This window comes from Fistularia commersonii, chromosome 22, assembly GCF_037954325.1.
Source record: "Fistularia commersonii isolate RoL2024-O1a breed Wild chromosome 22, RoL_Fcom_v1.0, whole genome shotgun sequence".
In the NCBI taxonomy this organism is placed as follows: domain Eukaryota; kingdom Metazoa; phylum Chordata; class Actinopteri; order Syngnathiformes; family Fistulariidae; genus Fistularia; species Fistularia commersonii.
The window spans coordinates 12,555,099-12,574,644 of NC_141305.1; the positions used below are offsets into that span (position 1 = coordinate 12,555,099).

Sequence of the window (19,546 nt, forward strand, 5' to 3'; positions counted from 1 at the left end):
GATTTTACATGTTAAATGATTTCAGGGGAAATAACGACACCTTTTGAACTTGGACAATCTTGAACTGGTGGCGGTGGGGAGGGTGAAGGACAAACTGGGAGCTATCTTGGACAATCCTTCCCGCCCCCTGCATGACAAGCTGTGGCTGATGGGCAGCTCATTTAGCCAACTTCTCATCCAGCCCCGATGCGGAACTGAACGCTTCGAACGCTCCTTCATGCCCACGGCCATCAGACTGCACAACAGCAGTCCGGACAGCACACAACTCTGACTGGCCGGAGGTACCTTACTCATTCACAAGTCATGTCCTTCTTCCGTTATCTATTCTTATTCTTGTTGTTGTCACTCCATTCTCGACCTGCTTATCTATTTCTATCCTTGTTGTTGTCAATTTAGTTATCTGTTTTTCTCCCTGTCGTTGTTGTCATTCTGTTATCTATTCTTATCCTTGTTGTTGTTTTTGTAATTCTGTTATCTATTGTTATCCTTCCTGTAGTTGTTGTCACTTATCTCTTCTATTTATTTGTCCCTTCTATTTCTATTTATATTTATTTTTATTGATATTGTTATTGTTGCACTGCAGTGACAAACAAATTTCCCCTATGGGGATCAATAAAGTATTATCTTATCGTATCTTACACCTCCAATCATCAGTCCAGTACCTGTTCGGTCACAGCCTTCGCAATAGATGCTCCCTCCCCTCCAATCATTTATTGTACAGTCGCATCTATGCCTCTCTGCAGTGCTGCCCGCCCCTCTTTTCTCCATCTCCCCACCTTCCCTAATCCATTCCTATTCAATCTGGTGCACAACTCTGCCAAGTCTCATTCTAGGATATTCCACCAAGGGGCCTAGAATCAGGTTTATGACTTGAGAGACACAGTAAAGCTCATCAGCTAGGTTTCAATACACCCTCCTACCTAAGAGACAGACTTCTGCCTCAATCTCTCCCTTTGGTATCCATTTATTTCACAGATCAAGAAGTAACAAACATCAACATGGCTATTGTAAACAATGGTAAAGTTCAAGCACTTTTTTTTCCTTCTATCATTGCTTATTGTTTGGTGAGATGCAGTGGGGTATAAAACGCTAATGTCATTGGTAAAATGGTTAGTTATGTTCCAGAGACAGTGAAATCATACGAAATAACTGCTATATTACAGTTCTTGGAATGGCCCTGTTGGTTATTGTGTACACTGCTCAATAATAATGGTTACAGCAATTGTTCATGTTTCATAAATTCCCAAACTAAGACCCAGACAGACTGTATTGATACTAGGACAAAATAAAGGGGCCTTTTTGATGATCAAAAAGCACTGGGTCAGAGCCTTTGTCAAGTCAAGGTCAAACACCTTCAGCAATTTTGAAAGCACAATGTAAAATCACTGGTCCATGTGTTCACTTAAGAGGTGTCATTATAAGTCCCTTCAATTTCGCATGGGATATTTTGGGGCAAGATACCCATAAGCCTGTCATACCCTTTAAGATCCAAGTGCATCGGCGAAGCAGTGTCTTTGTGTGTGTTTCTTTTCTTTTCTTTTCTTTTCTTTTGTTGACGTATTCAACAGGCATTACTTTTTTGACCTTTGAGACTGATGTTCTTGTGAGGGATGATAAAGGAAAAGCAAAATATTATTTTGAGAAACAGATGGGTACTACAATACTTGGTGAAATAAAAGAAGGATGGAATGAGATCCCAAGGATTGTTTTTACTCCTGCCATCTGAATACAATTTCCGATGCTGAATACATTACAGGTCAGTTGATTTGGAGTAAAAACTCACTTCCAGGCATGACTGAGGCTTGGCTGCAGCAAACTGATTGACCATACAGTATATTTGTGGTGTTTCGGAAATTAATCGTCTTTACAGACTTAGCTATAATCCAATGTGTATGCATCATACAAACATCAGTATCCTGCAATGACCTGCAAAACAATCCTTTACAACACATTCACCTGCGGCTATTTCCTCTAAATCTAGACAAATTGTATTCGTGACAGCTGATCTACTGTGGTCCATTCTTGCGGACACAACAGGTTTTCATCAAGTATTGCATTGCCTTCAATTCTAATTTGGTTTGAATTTTCATTTCACAGTAAGAAATGAGTAAAAATGCACTGCAAAACCATAGATGTGAACTTAAACATAAAAAAAGGTATATTGTAACTGTAAAAACTGTGTGCCCGTGTACGTGTATATATATATGTGTCAATATGAGTGCCTTGTGGACCTAAAAAATGTCACTTGTAGAATGGATTTCGTGGTTTTGTCTTGCACTGACCTCGTCTGATGAGCAATTGCTTTAATCCAGCCGCTGGGATTGCGTGGCACATGACATTTGCATATAAATCATCTTATTTTCAGTCAAACACTCCTTGCAGCAGAGACAGTTGCAAAAGTGCTATCGCTATTTTGGAGACTGGCAACAACAAGAATGACCACCGTCCCGTGTTCAGGATGGCATTACTCACTGGCCACTTGAATCACTTCCAAAACTGGGCCTGCAGGACCAAAACTGTGTACGGTTGCTCTAAAGTACTACAAACGTAAGTCAGATGAACAGCTGTAACTTAACAACAGCACAACAACACATTTACTGTCTGTCATCTAACTTCGAGAGAACAGCAGCCATAGAAATCCAAAGCATCCCAGCAAGTATCTGCTCTACCTTTCCTTTCACTCACATGGAAAATATAATGCCAAACAGGAGAAATATATAATTCATTTTGCTATAGGTATTCCATTTATTGAAACCTGAAAAAATACACTTTGTATCACTGTCTGAGTATTCAAAAGATTTAAATTACTGTAACCAATTAGAGAAATGAATCTTGAAACAGTGGAAAGGGGATTATTATATCTCAATAAAAGTGTGAAACAACACATCGTCCTTGAGTGTGAAAGAAAACATCTTTAAAAGAATGTTAAATGTTGTCATCCTCTTTCCTCCCATCCATTTTTTCATTGTATTTCATTTGCATCACCATGACCCAAACATGTCATAATGCATTAGATCCTCACTTTGCTAAAACAACAATTCAGAAGAGGCCCATCTCCAGGAGGCAACAGGACAGGTGGTGTATTCAGCATCCACCACACAATAACAAAATTAATTTTTGATTGGGATTGGACCAGCCACTTCCTGTCTCCCGCAACGCCCCAAAGAACAAAGCAGTTCTCCAGTTACCCGTGGACATTTAAGACTACTTTAAATAGCTCTCTGAAGTAGCACAACGAGCACACTTCCCTGCGGCAAACTAAGTTTAACTCGAGTTGCGGAGGAAAAAGTTGACTCAAAATCAAGCAAACTGAGGAAAAATCAGATATAAAGTTTTCAGGTTTGGGGAAGGATAAAGCAACATTTAGAATTTTACTACAATGGTCACCAGCCTAGAGTTACTTCACGTCTCAAGGTTTATGGTTTACTGTCTGATATGAGGCCTTTCAAGTCCTGTTACGGCAGATATTCCACAAAGGAAGGCCCGCAGTCAGACTCACTCTGGTGCCATAACTCAAGCTGACAGTTGAGTGAGAGGAAGCATCTGCAGAGACTGAAAGGTCCAACCTGACGAGGCAGGAGAAGCTCTGTGTCACGCAGAATCAGAGGTCACGGCCAGTCGTGATGCATACAATGCCTCAAGAATGAATGTCCGTGAGGGAAACAAACAAGAGAAGGCAATTATGTGTTTATAGAAACAACCTCAGCCAGTACTTTGTAAAAAAAAGAATTGCACATTTGAAATCCCCAAACATTGGGCTCTAACATAAATGTGTTAAAATAATCTTAATGATAGACTGACTTGTGGTAGGAGGAGTGCTATGCGTCCTTTGCTTTCACTTTGCGCCCTGACGGCCTCTCCCTATTGCTCCTATTGCTCTGGGCACAGTTCTTCATATAATCAATTCAATATAACATCATACTCTGAGGGCTGGGAATCAGGAAAAAAAATGATGTGACTGCCAGTTGATCGTAATTTTTACTCAAATTCTTAATGTAATGATTCCATTAGAGCAGGGGTGGGCAATTATTTTGGCTGGCGGCCAGATTTCTCGTGTATTTTTATGCCCTGACCAACTAGGTAACGTATAAATTCAAAAAAATGAAAATTGCAATTGAAATATTTCAATTTTTTGGCATTTTATTTCAACTTTAAAATCATTCATGATCATACAAATGTAATGAAATTATTTTGAATGGAAACATCCATACAAATTTGCACAAAAGCAACAAATACGGAGTTTCTAAATTCAATATTGATTAAAAATCCTTATTAAAATATTCAATGAAAATAGTTGAGCAGACCGGAAAAGCAAAACGGTCTGGATGTGGCCCGCAGGACGTAAAATGCTCAGGTCTGCATTAGAGTTTATCATACATCATACAAGTCTTATATTACCTTTGGGTTTAAATTTTTAAAAGCATGGGGTTGGGGGCTGGTTTAAGTTACAATGGCTTGTTATGCAATTGAAAGAGTTTGACAACTCCCATTTACTCCCAACTCTCCAACAAAGAACTGACCGTGACCTGGATGTCTGCCTTCCTCAACATATATGTTCATTTACTGTAATCCTGTTTCTGTACAGTCAGGACTTTCTTTTCATGCAAAGATGCTCAATTTTGGATCTCTCTTTTTCTTTTTTTTTTTTCTCCCCTCAGTCACAATACCCATCATAGAAGCAGGAGTTTGACAAAATATGACAGGGGGTGACAAAAGTATGGAGTCTTTGTTAAGGGGATTTACCTTAAAGATTCCACATTTCAAAACAATCTGGAATCTGTTGTTGAATCCTAATTCTTCATAACATACATTTGTCGGTTTTCGACATGTTGTGCAGCACTGTTAATGAAGCATGCTGTGTCATATAAAATATGCTACAAACATCATGTAGAGGATAAAGGATAACTCATCAAAAGAAAATAGGTGATCAATGTGTCAGCTGGTGTAATTGACATGGTTCCAGGGTAATTGTTCATCAAAATAAAGAGAGAATGTATCAGGTATTTACTGACAGTATGAGTGCTATGGGGTTTGTGTGTCAGGAAAACCCAGGTGTCTCTGGAGGTAGAGTCAACACGGTGTGACCTTAAGGCTTTCATTAAGTCCACAAGAGAGTTGAGGGCGTGTGTGCATGCGTATGTGTTTGCGTGGTGAAATACGAGAGAGCATTTTCACCTCATAATGAGCAACCCGTTGGGACTCAGAGATGAGCTGAGCACTGCAAACTCTGCAGTAGCTGTCTGTGAAAAGTCCTTGGTCCACCTCTGTTGACTTCATCTGGAAAATAGAAATATAAAGATATAAAACATAGAAACCATTAGTGCATTAGTGTAAAAAAAAAGAATGCAATTCAACTTTCATGCTAAAAAATGTCAGGTACTGAATTGAAAGAAAAAAGTTGAGCACAAACTAACATGGCCGGAAAGAAATGGAAATCAGAATCATCTTTTAATCACCAATTTCATCACTGTCATTGCCTTGCAAGTCTTTAGGGAGTAAATACAAGCCAACCAAGATGTGTTTAAGCAAGTAAACAATAATCTCATTTCAGTCCTTCATCACAATAAATATTTCATGACTTCAAGCATTTCAGTTAGTGACACAACGCCGAACAGTTTTTGAAAGAAATGAGTGAGGAAAAAAAAAAAACACTGAATATCAAACAACTACAAGGGATGAAGATCCTTCTGCAACACAGCCCAAATTGTACTTGGCTGGGATCAATAAATAACAAAGACATATCTCCCTGACATGTGTTCACTTACAGATATTCATTAAAACATAAGAAAGGAAAAGTGACTCAGGGACAGGCAGCCTCTGAAAACCTTTTGCCTTAATTCTGTTTCTAGGGGACACAGTAAGGCCATGTCTTCTCTTCCTTCCATTACTAAATTAGTCAGGCGTCCTTTGGGAGCTTAAATTTCATATAAAGAGGCAGTGAAGCTCAACTCATCAACATTTTGTTGTAAGGCGGTGAACACAAGGTATCAAAGGAGGATTTAGTTTTCTGAAATTGCTTGATTTCTCATGTTTATTTCAAAATGACCAGAATAAAAGTAATATTGTGATAAAACTAAATGAATACAAAAATAAAATATAGCTTAAATTGAGACAACTGCAGAGATGTCAGATTTGGTACTTAAATTTGAGCCACAGTAGTATTCTACTCCTGGTAAGTATTCTGTCTGATAAGCTGAGTGGTATATTCCCCACATCATTTCTTGAAATAAATGATGAGTTTTGTGGCTTTGGAGCCATATCCTTCGTGTTTTTTTTAGCCTGGAGCTACAGGTATGGTAAATAATAAATAGAAATATTACAGCACTCTCCTCCAGTGAAGTAAAGTGCAACGGAAGAATGTTAGAAGTCCTTGTACTTTTGAGACCAGAAAGTAGCTGTCAGAGATGCAGCTTAGGCTGTTGTTGACGATCTATATTTGAAAGTAAAGCAGGCCAATTGTAACTTAATCATAGTTTATTATGGACAGTAGCAACACACATAGCTTGATCAAGCTTTACACAATTAGTTAAAAGAATGCGGAATCTGGGATGTTTACGAATACAGGTTGTGAATTTTTGAGTCAGTTTGCATCATTACCTTACTCAGCAGTGACTATTTACCAGTAGGAATCTGTCTGGTCTCCAAGCTATATTTAAACGTACACTTGGTTAATGAAACAAAAGTAGCATGAGGGGAGGTGTTTCTGTTGTTACAGTCGAAATTATTCGGATGGTTATTTGCAGCATTACCAAAATAGAAGACAGGAGGAAAAATAGGCGAAGCAGATCAACAAGAAAAGGTAAGTACAAAAGGCAAGTACAAGCCACGACTAGAAATATATTTTTACATATAAATCATATAGAGCTTTATATGTATGATCACACAATTAACCTAAGTTGGGCAATTTCTTACTTTACATGTAACTACAATAGCTCATAAACATGAAAAAATGAAAAAGATTAAAAAACATGTTCAAACATGAAAAAATGTTACACACACTTGTAAGGACAAGATAATAAAAATAAATCGTAGATTTATCCTGTAGTCCGTAGTCCCGTGGGGTGAGGTCTCTGACACATAGTCCCTCCCAAAACACCCAGAATGGATTCCTGGAAACAAACTAGTGTCTCATGGCAGGCTCGAGCAGCCTGCCATAACGCCTGCGTTGTCCCTCGATCGAAGCAGCAGGAGGCACCGGACATTGGACCTGTGGAGGCACTGCTGGGGTCCCGGAAGGAGAGCGCCGCCGACAGGGAGCCTAGAAAGGAAACACAACTTCCCCAGCCACATTGTGTGCCAGCTTCACCCAGTCCAGAGCGTGGCGGCCATGGCATCTGAGGTGGACCTGTTGGGCTGGTATGCAAATTGCAGGGGATCTAGGCTTTCCAGAATGTTGCTTTGAACATGGGCCAGTACCTCTCTCTTGAAACACTTCATCTTGATCTGAGTGATCATGGACTGACTTGCCGTCATTCAGGCAGGTGGGTGGGCTCTTCTTGGGGAGGGGGGTGATGGTTTTATTCTTGAAGCAGGTGGGGACGGTGCTCTGGCTGAGGGAGAGGTTGAAGATGGCAGTGAGAACATTAGCCAGCTCATTACCACAAGTTCTCGAGGCGGTCGTAGAAGATGCTGAGGCCATCCAGCAGGCTTTTTGCAGAGATGTCGATGCTGGTGGTAGACCTGTAGTCCGCCCAAGCTCTGCAGGGGAGTAGAAGCCAAACCAGCTTTTCTCTGTACTGCCTCTTGGCTGTTCTGATGGTTATCTTCAGTCTGTACTTTGCAGCTTTGTACTACTTCTTATTGCCGGACCAAAATGCCTGAGAGCAAGCACGTAGCACATGGTGTATCTTACTGTTCAGCCAAGGCTTCTGGTTGGGGAACATCCTGACTCGTATGGTGGGCACGATATTGAGCGTATCCCAGTCAGTTGTATCAAAACAGTCCAGCAGGATGTTCTCTGAGTCCAAGGTCTAGTATTTGATTTCTCTGGTTACAGTTTAAGTTTCTGTCTGTACACAGGATACAGAAACAAAGAGATGTGGTCTGACTGTCCAAAGTGGCAGCGGAGTGCGGCCCTGTATGCACATCAGACTGCTATACACGTGGTCCAGGGTGTTCTTGTCTTGGGTGGGAATGTCCACATGTTGATGGTACGTGGGGAGGACTGTCCGCAAGCACCACTGGTTGAAGTTGCCAGCTCCAATCATAACGGCATCAGGGTGTGCCATCTGCAGCACACTGATGACGTCATGGAGCTTGCCCAGCCATGGCGTTAGCCCACAGTGGGATGTTAACAACGGCTGAAAACAAGGCAGTTAATTCCTTCGGTAGATAATGGGGACGGCATTTAAGCAGCAAAAATTCCACGTCTGACAAACAGTGCTTGTTTACAGTCCGCACGTCTCCACACTATGAGTTGTTCATAAACACACACACCTCTCCCTTTGGCCTTAGGCTTCTTGGTGTAAAGAGTGGCTCTGCAGCTGAAAAGCAGATCTGGGACTGTGCCAGGTCTCAGTGAAGATCGGGCACAGCACTCATAGATTTCACGCTGGGTTGTAATTATGGTCCTCAGCTTGTCCAGTTTGATCTTCAGGGACTGCACATTAGCTAGCAGGTGGCTAGGTAGGGGTTGTTGGCTTGCTCTGACTATTAGCCTAGCATGTATCCCACCCCCCTTACATCACTTGTGTCATGGTCTCTGATCCGCCATCCTTGTGCTGAATTGTTCACTCAGGCTCAGTACTTTGGGGCCAACCGGGGATGGTGGTGGCAGTGGAGCGTACATTAATCTGTAGCTCGGTGGAATGAAACCTATAAATTCCGTCTGTGTGTGATTGTTGGCAATATCCAGAAGTGTGTGCCTGCTGTAGGTCAATGTGGACATTCACGCACTGTAGAAAAAAGTTGTCCTTAGAGTGGAGGAGTCAGCTCTATTTGAATAAAAGCCAGCATGCAAACTTGCCTGCTATGGAGGGCACCATGTTGCTAGCAGGGCTACCTGCTACCTGTAGGACGTCTGGGTCACCGGGCAGGTCAGCAGCCATACCTGAGGAATCCATCCCGATGTGCACGGGACACACGAGCACCTGTGACAGGCAGTCGGCAACAGGGTTGGACATCTCAACCACATGCCGAATGTCTATCGTGAACTCCTTGCAATGCCTGCAAGGTAGTTCTGCTGATCTGCTACTGCTTGCACTTACAAAGGCAATGGGACTGTGCCTTGCGGCGAAATGCAATAATCCAAGAAGTCAATCACTGGCAGTCCAAACTGACACTTAGCTGGGTTGACTATGAGGTTGTGTTTGTCCAATCAACGGAAAACTTGAGTCAGGTGCTCCAGGTGCTCATCAGCTGACAGACTAGCCACCAGTATGTCGTCAAGACTTACATGAAAGCAAGGTTGCACAGCTCATGGATACAGAGTCCAGGAGCCTCTGAAAGGTTTGAGCAGCTCCCTTCAAGCTGAAAGGCATGCGCAGAAACACAGAAAGTCCAAATGCAGTAATCACTGCAGTCTTGGGCACTTCCTCTGCACGCACGGGCACCTGGTGATAACTCCAGATCTGCACTACAGTTTGACCTGAGAGACGAGGATGGAGCCCAACAGCCATACAAAGAAGTCCTTGATGTGGGGGAAGGGGTAACGGTTTATTGTTGTGATGTGACCCCCCCCCCCAGACAGATTTCTTTGACTTTGACCCTGCCTGGCAACAGATGATGGTTGAAATGTGATTGGTTAAATTCTTTAATATGAAAATGCATGTCTGGAAGGCAGCACAGCCAGGGCTGAAAAGCTATGAAAGGAAGTGAACAGACCATTTGGAATTATTGAATAAGTATTCATGGACAAAATATAATTAACATCTGTAAATCAGATATATTTTTTTTAGGCCAGCAGAGAAGGCCTACACCCTCAGGGATCTCGAGTACGCATGACACCACGCTGTTCAGCAAGACCGCTGACCAGCTTCGTGAAGCCCTCCATGTTTTTGATGAGGAGTCCAGGAAACTCGGCCTGAAGATAAGCTGGCCAAAAACCAAGCTTATGCATATAGGAGAGGGACCTGATCCACCACCACTCCTCTTCGACGGCACCCCTGTCCACTTTGTCGCCTCCTTCAAGTACCTCGGCTCAACCCTATCAAACACCGGAGATCTCAAAGTTGAGATTGACCGGCGCTGTGCCCTTGCGGCGTCAGTCATGCAGTCCCTGTGGAGACCATTGTGGCGACACCGGCACATATCCCGGGTGACAAAGCTCCGGGTCTACAATGCCTCAGTCATCTCTGTCCTTCTCTATGGCTCCGAAACCTGGCCGCTGAACAACACGCTGGCAGCCAGGCTTGATGGATTTGACTCCAGGGCCCTGAGGACATTAGAAGGCATCAGCTGGACCCAGCTTGTCACCAACAAGACCCTAAGGGATCGAACCCAGCAGCCCCCAGCATCTCGCCTCGCAGCAATGCGGCGAGTTTGTTGGTATGGCCACATCATCCACTTGCCTGCCGAACACCCCACAAGCTCCATCTTGGCCTTTAATCCCCAGCTAGCCGGATGGAGAAGACCCAGAGGTGCCCCCCGCACCCGCTGGCTTGATGTTGTGGCCCAAGACCTCAGGGCCTGCGGTGTGAGCCTGGCACAAGCACGGCAACTTGCCAACGACAGACCCCAATGGAGAAACCTGGTAGCCACGGTTGGCTCTACGCATCTCCTGCAAGAGGACTAACTAACTAACTAGAGAAGGCCTTGCATGCCCTGACGTCCCACCACTGGTAGACACATTGGAAAAGGTGTAGCGAGTAACAGAAATCTGCCAGCAAATATTGGTAGACATCCCCCCGTTAAAAAGTTAGCATGTCTAGCAGCCCAGCTCCCCCTGTCACAAACGAATGACAGGTTCATCAATACCACGACGAAACCATTCGTGCCGTGTTGCGGTGGGTCATGCAACAGGTGCGCACCAATGGGGGGCACCAATGTGGTGTGAGAAAGAAGGATTACGGAGACAAACGTGAGTTCTTACTTTCTTACTTCCTTTAACACCAGCACAAGACTGACAGTCAACTTCCTTGGACCATAATACCAGGACCTAAACCACGCCCCAAGCCTATAGTCCAGGGGGGTGAGAGTATGTATCAATTTTATTCAAATAATGAAATACTGCACAGTATTTTGGACTCTATGACATGAAAATTCAAGGATCATAAAATTAACAGGGTCCCTATCACATAATTGTTTGTGCAATCATGGGTGCTAGAAATCCAAGAAGGCAGATAATTGGGTTAGAATATAACTTGATCTGGGCTTGTGTAGGAGCCAATGATGAAATCATAAACTGCTATGTGGATGCTGCCATGTTTCTGGCAGAGGCACCCCATGCAGCACTGCTCATTATACGGTCGTTGATTGGTCCAGCAGGATTATATTACAAGCAATTTGTTTGAAATTAGTTGGCATAATGGATGATGACAAGGAATCGTATAAATCTTATGGCAGGTATCGGTTTGAGTTTTCATGATCAGAAGTGAAAGTCGGGACCGTCCACAGACTCCTGGTGTAAATGGTCTGTCCAATCCAGACGATCTATAAGGGCACCCATCCAGCTTCCAAGCTTAACATCCTCCCTAATGAATTACAAGTGACCTTTCATAGCTACAACATCTGCTGGGCTCTCACTGCTCTGACCTCCCTTTCATCTCGAAGCATCCAGCCCTGCAAAGCTTGCCTCGACAGATTTGCTGCCGGCTCATCATAGTCAAAGGTAAACAAGAGTTGACAAACTGTGAGAATGCGGCACTGGTCCTTATAACGTACCTCCAATTTCCCCCCTGCAAAGAGCTTACCACACTTTGCATTGAGAGATTGGCTTTATTTTGACAAAAGCTAGAAATTTTGATATACTGATGATTTAATCGTTTTGTGAACTCTCAGTTGCTTTATGATTGCCCTTATCAAATTACGCTGTGCAAAAAGTGATATTTTTCTCCACAGCTCATTCAAACAAGAGTCAACCATTAGCAATTGTAACTGTGTGTCTGACAGTAAAATCCATTAGCTTAATGAATTGATCGCCGAGGAGAGAAGCTTGCTAATTCACTGAGCACCTGTGTCTCTTTCGGGAGCTGCACTTCATACTAAGTGGGACCTTTTTCACTTCCCTTCCAGTGCTGTGGCTGGGTTAAGGTTTAAAAAAGCCATTCTGTCTCTAATATAATGGTGTTGCAGTCAAGTTTAATGATTGGAGCTGTTGTCTGTTCCCATCATATTTTTTAAAGCAGGCCATCCGTACTTTCTACCTGTTACAGATTTCCCATCTTTATTTTGACAGTGTTTTCACTATAACCCATTTAACTGAGAAGAATCCTTCATTTCCCAAACATTCCACTCGAGACTAATGATACCACCCTAATCAAATTTCATTTTAAATCAGGATGGATGTGAAAAGCATGTAAAATACTTGCCCTTAAGTAAATAAGAATAAGAATAAGACCAACTTTATTCATCCCGAAAGAAATTGTTGTGCCAGAGTTACAAGAAAAATGTAACGATAATAGATAATAGTAGAAAATTGTGTACAGTAAAAAAAATTAAAAAAAAAAAATTATGGATGTGTGATGTAAATGGAGTGTCCATAACTTAGATATCTGTCATCATTGCTGCTATGATTTTAATTTCGTTTATGTGTTATGGCTAACGAATCAATCAAGCAACCAATAAACACATGATGTCAAACAACCCATAAAATAACACATGAACTCTGAGGTCTGGAATATCCGAGTTTGTTTCAGAGCTCCCAGTTCTCACTTGGCTATGGCCAACATGGAAACTGGAGAGAAATCGCTTCCCACTCTCTACCAAAAACAAACACAGTGTCAGTTGCAATTGTGGCCCTCTGTTGCTAATCATGAGTCCCCTTCAATAGCACTTGTTGGTAATCATTTTTTGAACTGATCATTTTTTTTAATTTAAAGCCATAATGCTAGACCAGATTCACTGAACTTGGTCGGGTGGGTGGATTCCGTATTTAGTCATCTTTGTAGGATGGATCATTGCTCAAGAGAATGTTTTGGTTTTGTTGTTGTCCGTCTAAAGCATATAAAATATGACACACAAAGTACCAAAGTAATCTGTTCAACGCAGCAGTAAAACTTGTAGTAAAGCTGTAACATTGGCTGTAAAATTTCCAGAAATATATTGGTATTACCTTAATGGCAATTCTTGGGGGATGTACATTCATCATTCGTTGTGGAAAATGTGCTTTCTCTTGTTTAAAAGATAGTTTGATGAATTTAGGATTTATTCTTAAACCTTTCATTGCACAATACCTATCACCTGGTGCAATCATGTCTGGAATTTTTCTGTCGAGACTTAGACAGATTTGCCCTGTAAATGACCCTGCAGGAGAGGCTCAACTAAGATCCTGGTATTTCCATCTGTATTTTAATGAAATGCATAACAAAGTTTTTGCTTCTAAGAAAATTGTACAACCATGATGCCTGATCAGTTTGATGTGTGAAGTGTTTCTGCAAAGGTGCACTGCTCTGGTCGGTTGTTTAAGAGCTCATTCGCTCTTTTTTTCCCCGATTCCACTGCAATGGAAAATACAGTTTCAAACGTAAAGAAAATATAACCAAATGCTATGAAATGAGCCTTTATTAAGCGAACCAAAAAGCTATGTGAGATTGAACAGTTTTATTACTCAAGCCTGCTGCATTTTCCTTGTGCGGCTGCTTCTTGACAAAATTTAGGTTGATTAATCATTCATTTGCAGCATCTGCTCACCCTTTGCTTGACTGGGCAGTGGGCCCAACTCTGCTGCAAGCCGACAGAGCTCTTAGAGCTTCGCATTTATGTTGTTTGTCCTGTAGAAACAAAGCAGTAGACGATGGTGTTCTCAAGACAGACCTACATGAGGAGAGGAGCGGTTCAGCTCATTTATTTATTCTAGTCCTTATCTGTTGGATTTTATCCTGTGGCTTGTTTACTGTACCCTTGCTTTCCACTGCTGCCTGTGGGTTGCTTACACTAGACATTCTGCTGCGCCTCAATGCCAAGGTCACATCGTTGACAAGGAAGGTGAAGTGAAAAAAGGTGTGTAAAGATAATCCCGATGTAAAAATACTTTTAATCAGGTCAATACGCTGCATATGCTTTTCATACTTTGGTGATAACCCAATGGTAAGAAAAATATACTGATGGTTCATAGAATATTATAACCATGAAGGGAGCAGAAAAACTTGATTTAGACTTTACACCTACTACTCTTGGGATGGAAAGGTATTTCCAAAAATTAAATATATAGTAAAATTGACAGCAAAGCCATCTGAGGGGAAAAGGTTTAACACATGCACATTTTAGCATAATGCATATGGATAGAGGGGGACTCACTGCAAAGCAAATGTTTAGTGTGACAGTGGGACAAACAAGCAGAGTGAGCCAGCAATTCTGTTCTCAAATAGTCAGATGGAGGAAAGACAGAAAGAAATGACAGAAATCCTTCAGAACAGAAGAATATGGGACAAGTGGAGAGAAAGAGATGAGCGCCACAAGAAGAATGTGAAAATCAAAAGTAAGGGTGATAAGGGGGAGGACTGAATTGATAGATTTGTTAGGATTCTCCTTTTCCTTTTTGTTTGTCCTTTCAGGGGGTGCCAGAGCAAATCAAACGTCTCCATCTAACCCCATTCTCTGTATCCCTTCTCTCACACCAACTACCTTCATATCCTCTCTCACTACATCCATAAATCTTCTCTTTGGTCCTCTAGACCTCCTATTTGGTGGCTCCAGCCTCAGGATGCTTCTACTAATATATTCACTATCCCTCATTGGATATGACCCAACCATCTCAGTCTGGCTTCTCTGACCTTCTCTCCAAACCTCTAACACGTGCTGTTCCTCTGATGGACTCATTCCTGATCCTATCCATCCTGGTCACTCCCAAAGAGAATCTCAGCATCTTCATCTCTGTGACCTCTAGCTCTGCCTCCTGTCTTTTTGTCCATGTCACTGTTTCTATTCCATACAGCATTGCTGGTCTCACCACTGTCTTGCACACCTTTCCTTTCATTCTGGCTGATAGTCTTCTATCACATAGTGCCCCTGACACTTTTTGCCACCTATTCCAACCTGCTTGAACCTGTCTCTTCACCTCTTTTTCCACACTTCCCATTGGTCTGGACTGTTGACGCCAAGTACTTGAAATCCTCCAGCTTCTTAATCTCCACTTCCTGTAGCCTCACCGTTCCACCTGGGTTCCTTTCCATTCACAGACATATATTCTGACTAACCTTCATTCTTCTCCTTTCCAGAGCATACTTCCACCTCTCAAGATTTTCCTTTTTACCTATTTTCTGCTCTCACTACAGATCACAATGTAATCTACCAACATCATGGTCCATGGAGATTCCTGTCTAACCTCATCTGTCAGCCTGTCCATCACCACTGCAAACAAGAAGGGGCTCAGAGCTGATCCGGCCTCCACTCTGAACTTCTCTGTTACATCTACAGCAAACCTCACCACTGTTTCACAGCTAGCATGCATGTCCTGCACCACACTAACAGACTTCTCTGCCACTCCAGACTTCTTCATACAGTACCAGAGTTCCTTTCTCGGCACCCCGCCATATGCTTTTTCTAGGTCTACAAAAGCACAATGAAGCTCCCCTGACCTCCTCAGTGCTTCTCTTTTAGCATTCTCAAAACAAATACTGCATCTGTAGTACTCTTTCTAGGCATGAAGCCATACTGTTGTTAACAAATGCTAACTTCTGCTCTCAGTCTAATCTCCACAACTTCTTCCCATAGCTTGATTGTGTGGCTCACCAACTTTATCCCTCTATAGTTGCCGCAATTCTGCACACCCCCCTGATGCTTAAAAATGGGCATCATCACACTTCGTCTTCATTCCTCAGGCATCGTCTTACTCTCTAAAATCCTGTTCAATTATCTAGCCTGAAACTCTACCGCTGCCTCTGATAACCAGTCACCCTACAAATCACCATCCTATGCTATACTCTCACCTGCAACTACTCCGTAGTCACTGATCTCTTTCAGGTTAGCTCGTCTATACAAGATGCAGTCTACCTGCATGTTCCTACCGCCGCTCTTATAAGTTACCCCATGTTCCTGTCTTTTCTGGAAAAAAATATTCACTACAACATTTCCATCCTTTTTGCAAAGTCTACCACCATCTGTCCCCCTGTCTTCCTATCCTGTACACCAAATCTGCCCATCACTTCTTCATCCCCTCTATTGCCGGCACCAACATGTCCACTGAAGACTGCTCCAATTACCACTCTCTCATCTTTGGGGATATTCTGCATCCCTTCATCTAATACATTCCAGAAATTATCTTTCCCCTCTAACTCACATCCCACCTGCGAGGCATGACCACAAACCACAGTTAGCGTCACACCTTCAATTTCCAGTTTCAGACTCATAAGTCTATCTGACATTCTTTTCAGGTAGATGGCAGAAATGGAAGACCGGCTCTCAAGTGGGGGAGAGAAGAAATTGAAGCCATTGAAAGAGAATAATGAAAGAATGGGCCAAGGCGAGATGGAATGTGAAAATCTCGGAAGAAATCAGGTGAAGAAGAGGAAGGGAGAGAGAGGAAAGTGGCGAGAAGGCGCAGAGAGCAGGGGAGAGATGAGCAGGTGTATCAAGACGATAAAAGTGAATAGGATATTATGCATTTAATCTATTTCACATCTATAATTTATGACTGCAAATCTTAATACATTTTAAATTTTTGTTTTTCAAAAAGTCAAGGACATTTCCTAAAAGAAACAAGGAGGCTGTGAGTGAGAGATGACAAAAAAAGAATAGCAGAGAACAAGAAAAAAGGAGTTACATTGGCTGGAAAGCACTGCCAGGTAGTAGCGCTGATTTTGTTCTGTTCTTCAGTGCTGAAAAAACAAAAGCAACATTTCCAAGTGCGTGTCATTCATCTCAATAACCAGCCAGAGAGCTAACATTCATCAGTTAAGTAGTTGGTATGAAGCGTTCACAGACTTTGCTTTAACCATCTACTGTGCTGATAATGGTAGCTGGTATGGTCACCACTTATTTAGGTTTATTTGCGTTTTTCAAAGTGGCTTACTCTAGATTGCATTTGCTCATTCACACACCAATGGTGGCAGAGCTGCTGTGCAGGATGCTAACCAAGCCATCAAAAACAACTTAGGGGTCATTCAAGAGGGGCACTGACTCTACCAAAGGTGGGAGACTGTGGCTCAGTTGCTTTTTAACCTGAAATTTTCCTCGAAACTTTGTTGTTTTGAATGAGATTCAGTACAAATGCTCAAGTTTGCAACTGTCTACCCGGGAATTCCATATGTATACATGAATGGAGTATAGAAACAAATCTGCAGTTCAATTAATTAATAGATTAAAGGTACTTCATTTGGCTGCAAAGAAGAAAATACTTGTAATGCAATGAAAGGCTCAAAAGAAATATAAATCTTCTTGACAGGTAATGAACAAGACCGTTTCCATAGATGTATTTCAAATGCCAGAATAAAGTGACCTTCAATAATACAGCAAAGCCCTATTTAATGGAGAATTATTACTACACATGGACCACTGCAGCTACTCATAAATTAGAAGTTGCTCATTCATAACATATGTAGTATAACAAGCAATAAAACTGGCAATTAATTTTGCCTCGGCACACATTAAAAGCCGAAGCTTAAGAACTCTGTTGAAAAGCTATGACTGAGTTACTGTCACAGAGAACTGCTGAAGTGCTCAACACAGTAAAAGTAATAATGAGGTCTTGTTGAAAAGAGGAAGAAGAGTATCTCATCGCCTGCATATTTTTTCATGCCGTTTGTAAATTGACAATGGAAAGAGATGAGCTGGTATGAGCAATGGGTAGACCAACAGCTGCGAATGTGTGTCTAGCAGCTGCAAATGTTGTATACAATAGGCAGCAGTAATACAGTGATGTGATTAATAAGAATTGGAATTGCACTTGCCAGTGGCAGGTATCTTTCTAACCCTTTCAAACAGAGGGCTAAATATGATAATTCAGTTAATTTACTTTTTTATCTCCAAGCTTCATTAGTAATCCTTTGTAACGTGCCAAAGCTAACAATGAAAAGGAAAACAGTGTCCTTGCACAGCAAGTAAGATTTGCAAAAACAAATTGATTGTCAACATTATCCTCATCATGTGTGCTTTTTACTAAAAGGAGCAGATGCAAAAGAAAATAAATAAATATATATATATATATATATATATATATATATATATATATACATATATATAGTTAGGCCCACAAATATTTGTACAGAGACACAATCTTCGTGATTTGGGCTCTGCATGCCACCACATTGGATTTGAAATGAAACAACTACCATGAACACAACTGGAGCGCAGCCTTCAATTCAAGGGGTTAAACAAAAATATGATAAAACATGTAGAAAGTGTAGCTATTTTTATACAAACACTCCTTATTTCAGGGGCGCAAAAGTAATTGGGCAATAAACATAGCCTACCTAAAATGTTACTTTTTAATATTTTGTTGAGAACCCATGAATCTGAGCAGAAAGTTATTCCCTATACACTTCAAAATTCATCTGGCTGCTTCTGTCTTTTGTCACATCATCAATAAACACAAGCGATGCGGTGCCATTGAAAGCCATGCATGGCCATGCCATCTCACTACCTCCACCATTTTTTACAGAAGATTGTGGTGCTTTGGATCATGAGCTCTTCCAATTGCTCTACAAACTTTCTTCTTCCCATCATTCTGGTACAGGTTGATCTTAGTCTCATCTGTGCAAATAATGCTGTTCCAGAACTGGGCTGGCTTCCTCAGGTGTTTTTTGACAAGGTAAATTCTGGCCCTTCTATTTTGGAAGAAGTTAAATGGTTTCCATCTTGTGGGGAATCCTTTGTATTTACTCTCAGTAGATTTAGATACTGATACATCTACTTCCTGGAGAGTGTTCTTCACTTGAGTGGATGATGTGAAGGGGTTTTTCTTCACCATGGAAAGGATTCTGCGATCATCCGCCAATGCTGTCTTATGTGGACGTCCAGGCCTTTTTGAGTTCCCAAACTGACCAGTACAATCTTTTTTTTTTTTCTCAGAATGTACCAAACTGTTGATTTGGCCACTCTTAACATTCCTGCTATCTCTGATAGATTTCTTCTATTTTTCAGCCTCAGGATGGTCTGTTTCATCTACATTGAGAGCTCCTTAGAACGCATGTTGTGTGTTCACAGCAACAGCTTCCAAATGCAAACACCACACCTGGAATCATCTCCAGACCTTTCAACTGCTTCATTGATGACAGGTTACCAAGGGGAGAGCCCATGCAGCCTTGTTGTTTATTTGCAGCCTTCTGAATCAATTGTCCAATTAATTTTGGTTCCTCGAAAAAGAGGCAGCTATGTATGGAAGAGCTGTAATTCCTAAAGCCTTCCTCCAATTTGGATGTGAATACTCTCAAATTTCAGCCGAGAGTCTGCACTTTAAGCCCATATCGGTTATACAATTGTATCCTGAATATGTGTTTGTAAACAGCCAAAA

At 41.8% G+C, this 19,546-nt stretch overlaps 1 protein-coding gene across 1 annotated transcript in view; it reads right to left on the minus strand.

Moving 5' to 3' along the window:
- zmat4a (zinc finger, matrin-type 4a) overlaps positions 1-19,546 on the minus strand; it is a 156,362-nt gene that overhangs the window by 121,139 nt on the left and 15,677 nt on the right. The window contains exon 2 of the mRNA XM_086169614.1: positions 5,176-5,277. Within this exon, the coding sequence (XP_086025740.1) occupies positions 5,176-5,277 (102 nt within the window). The remainder of the gene's footprint in view (positions 1-5,175; positions 5,278-19,546) is intronic.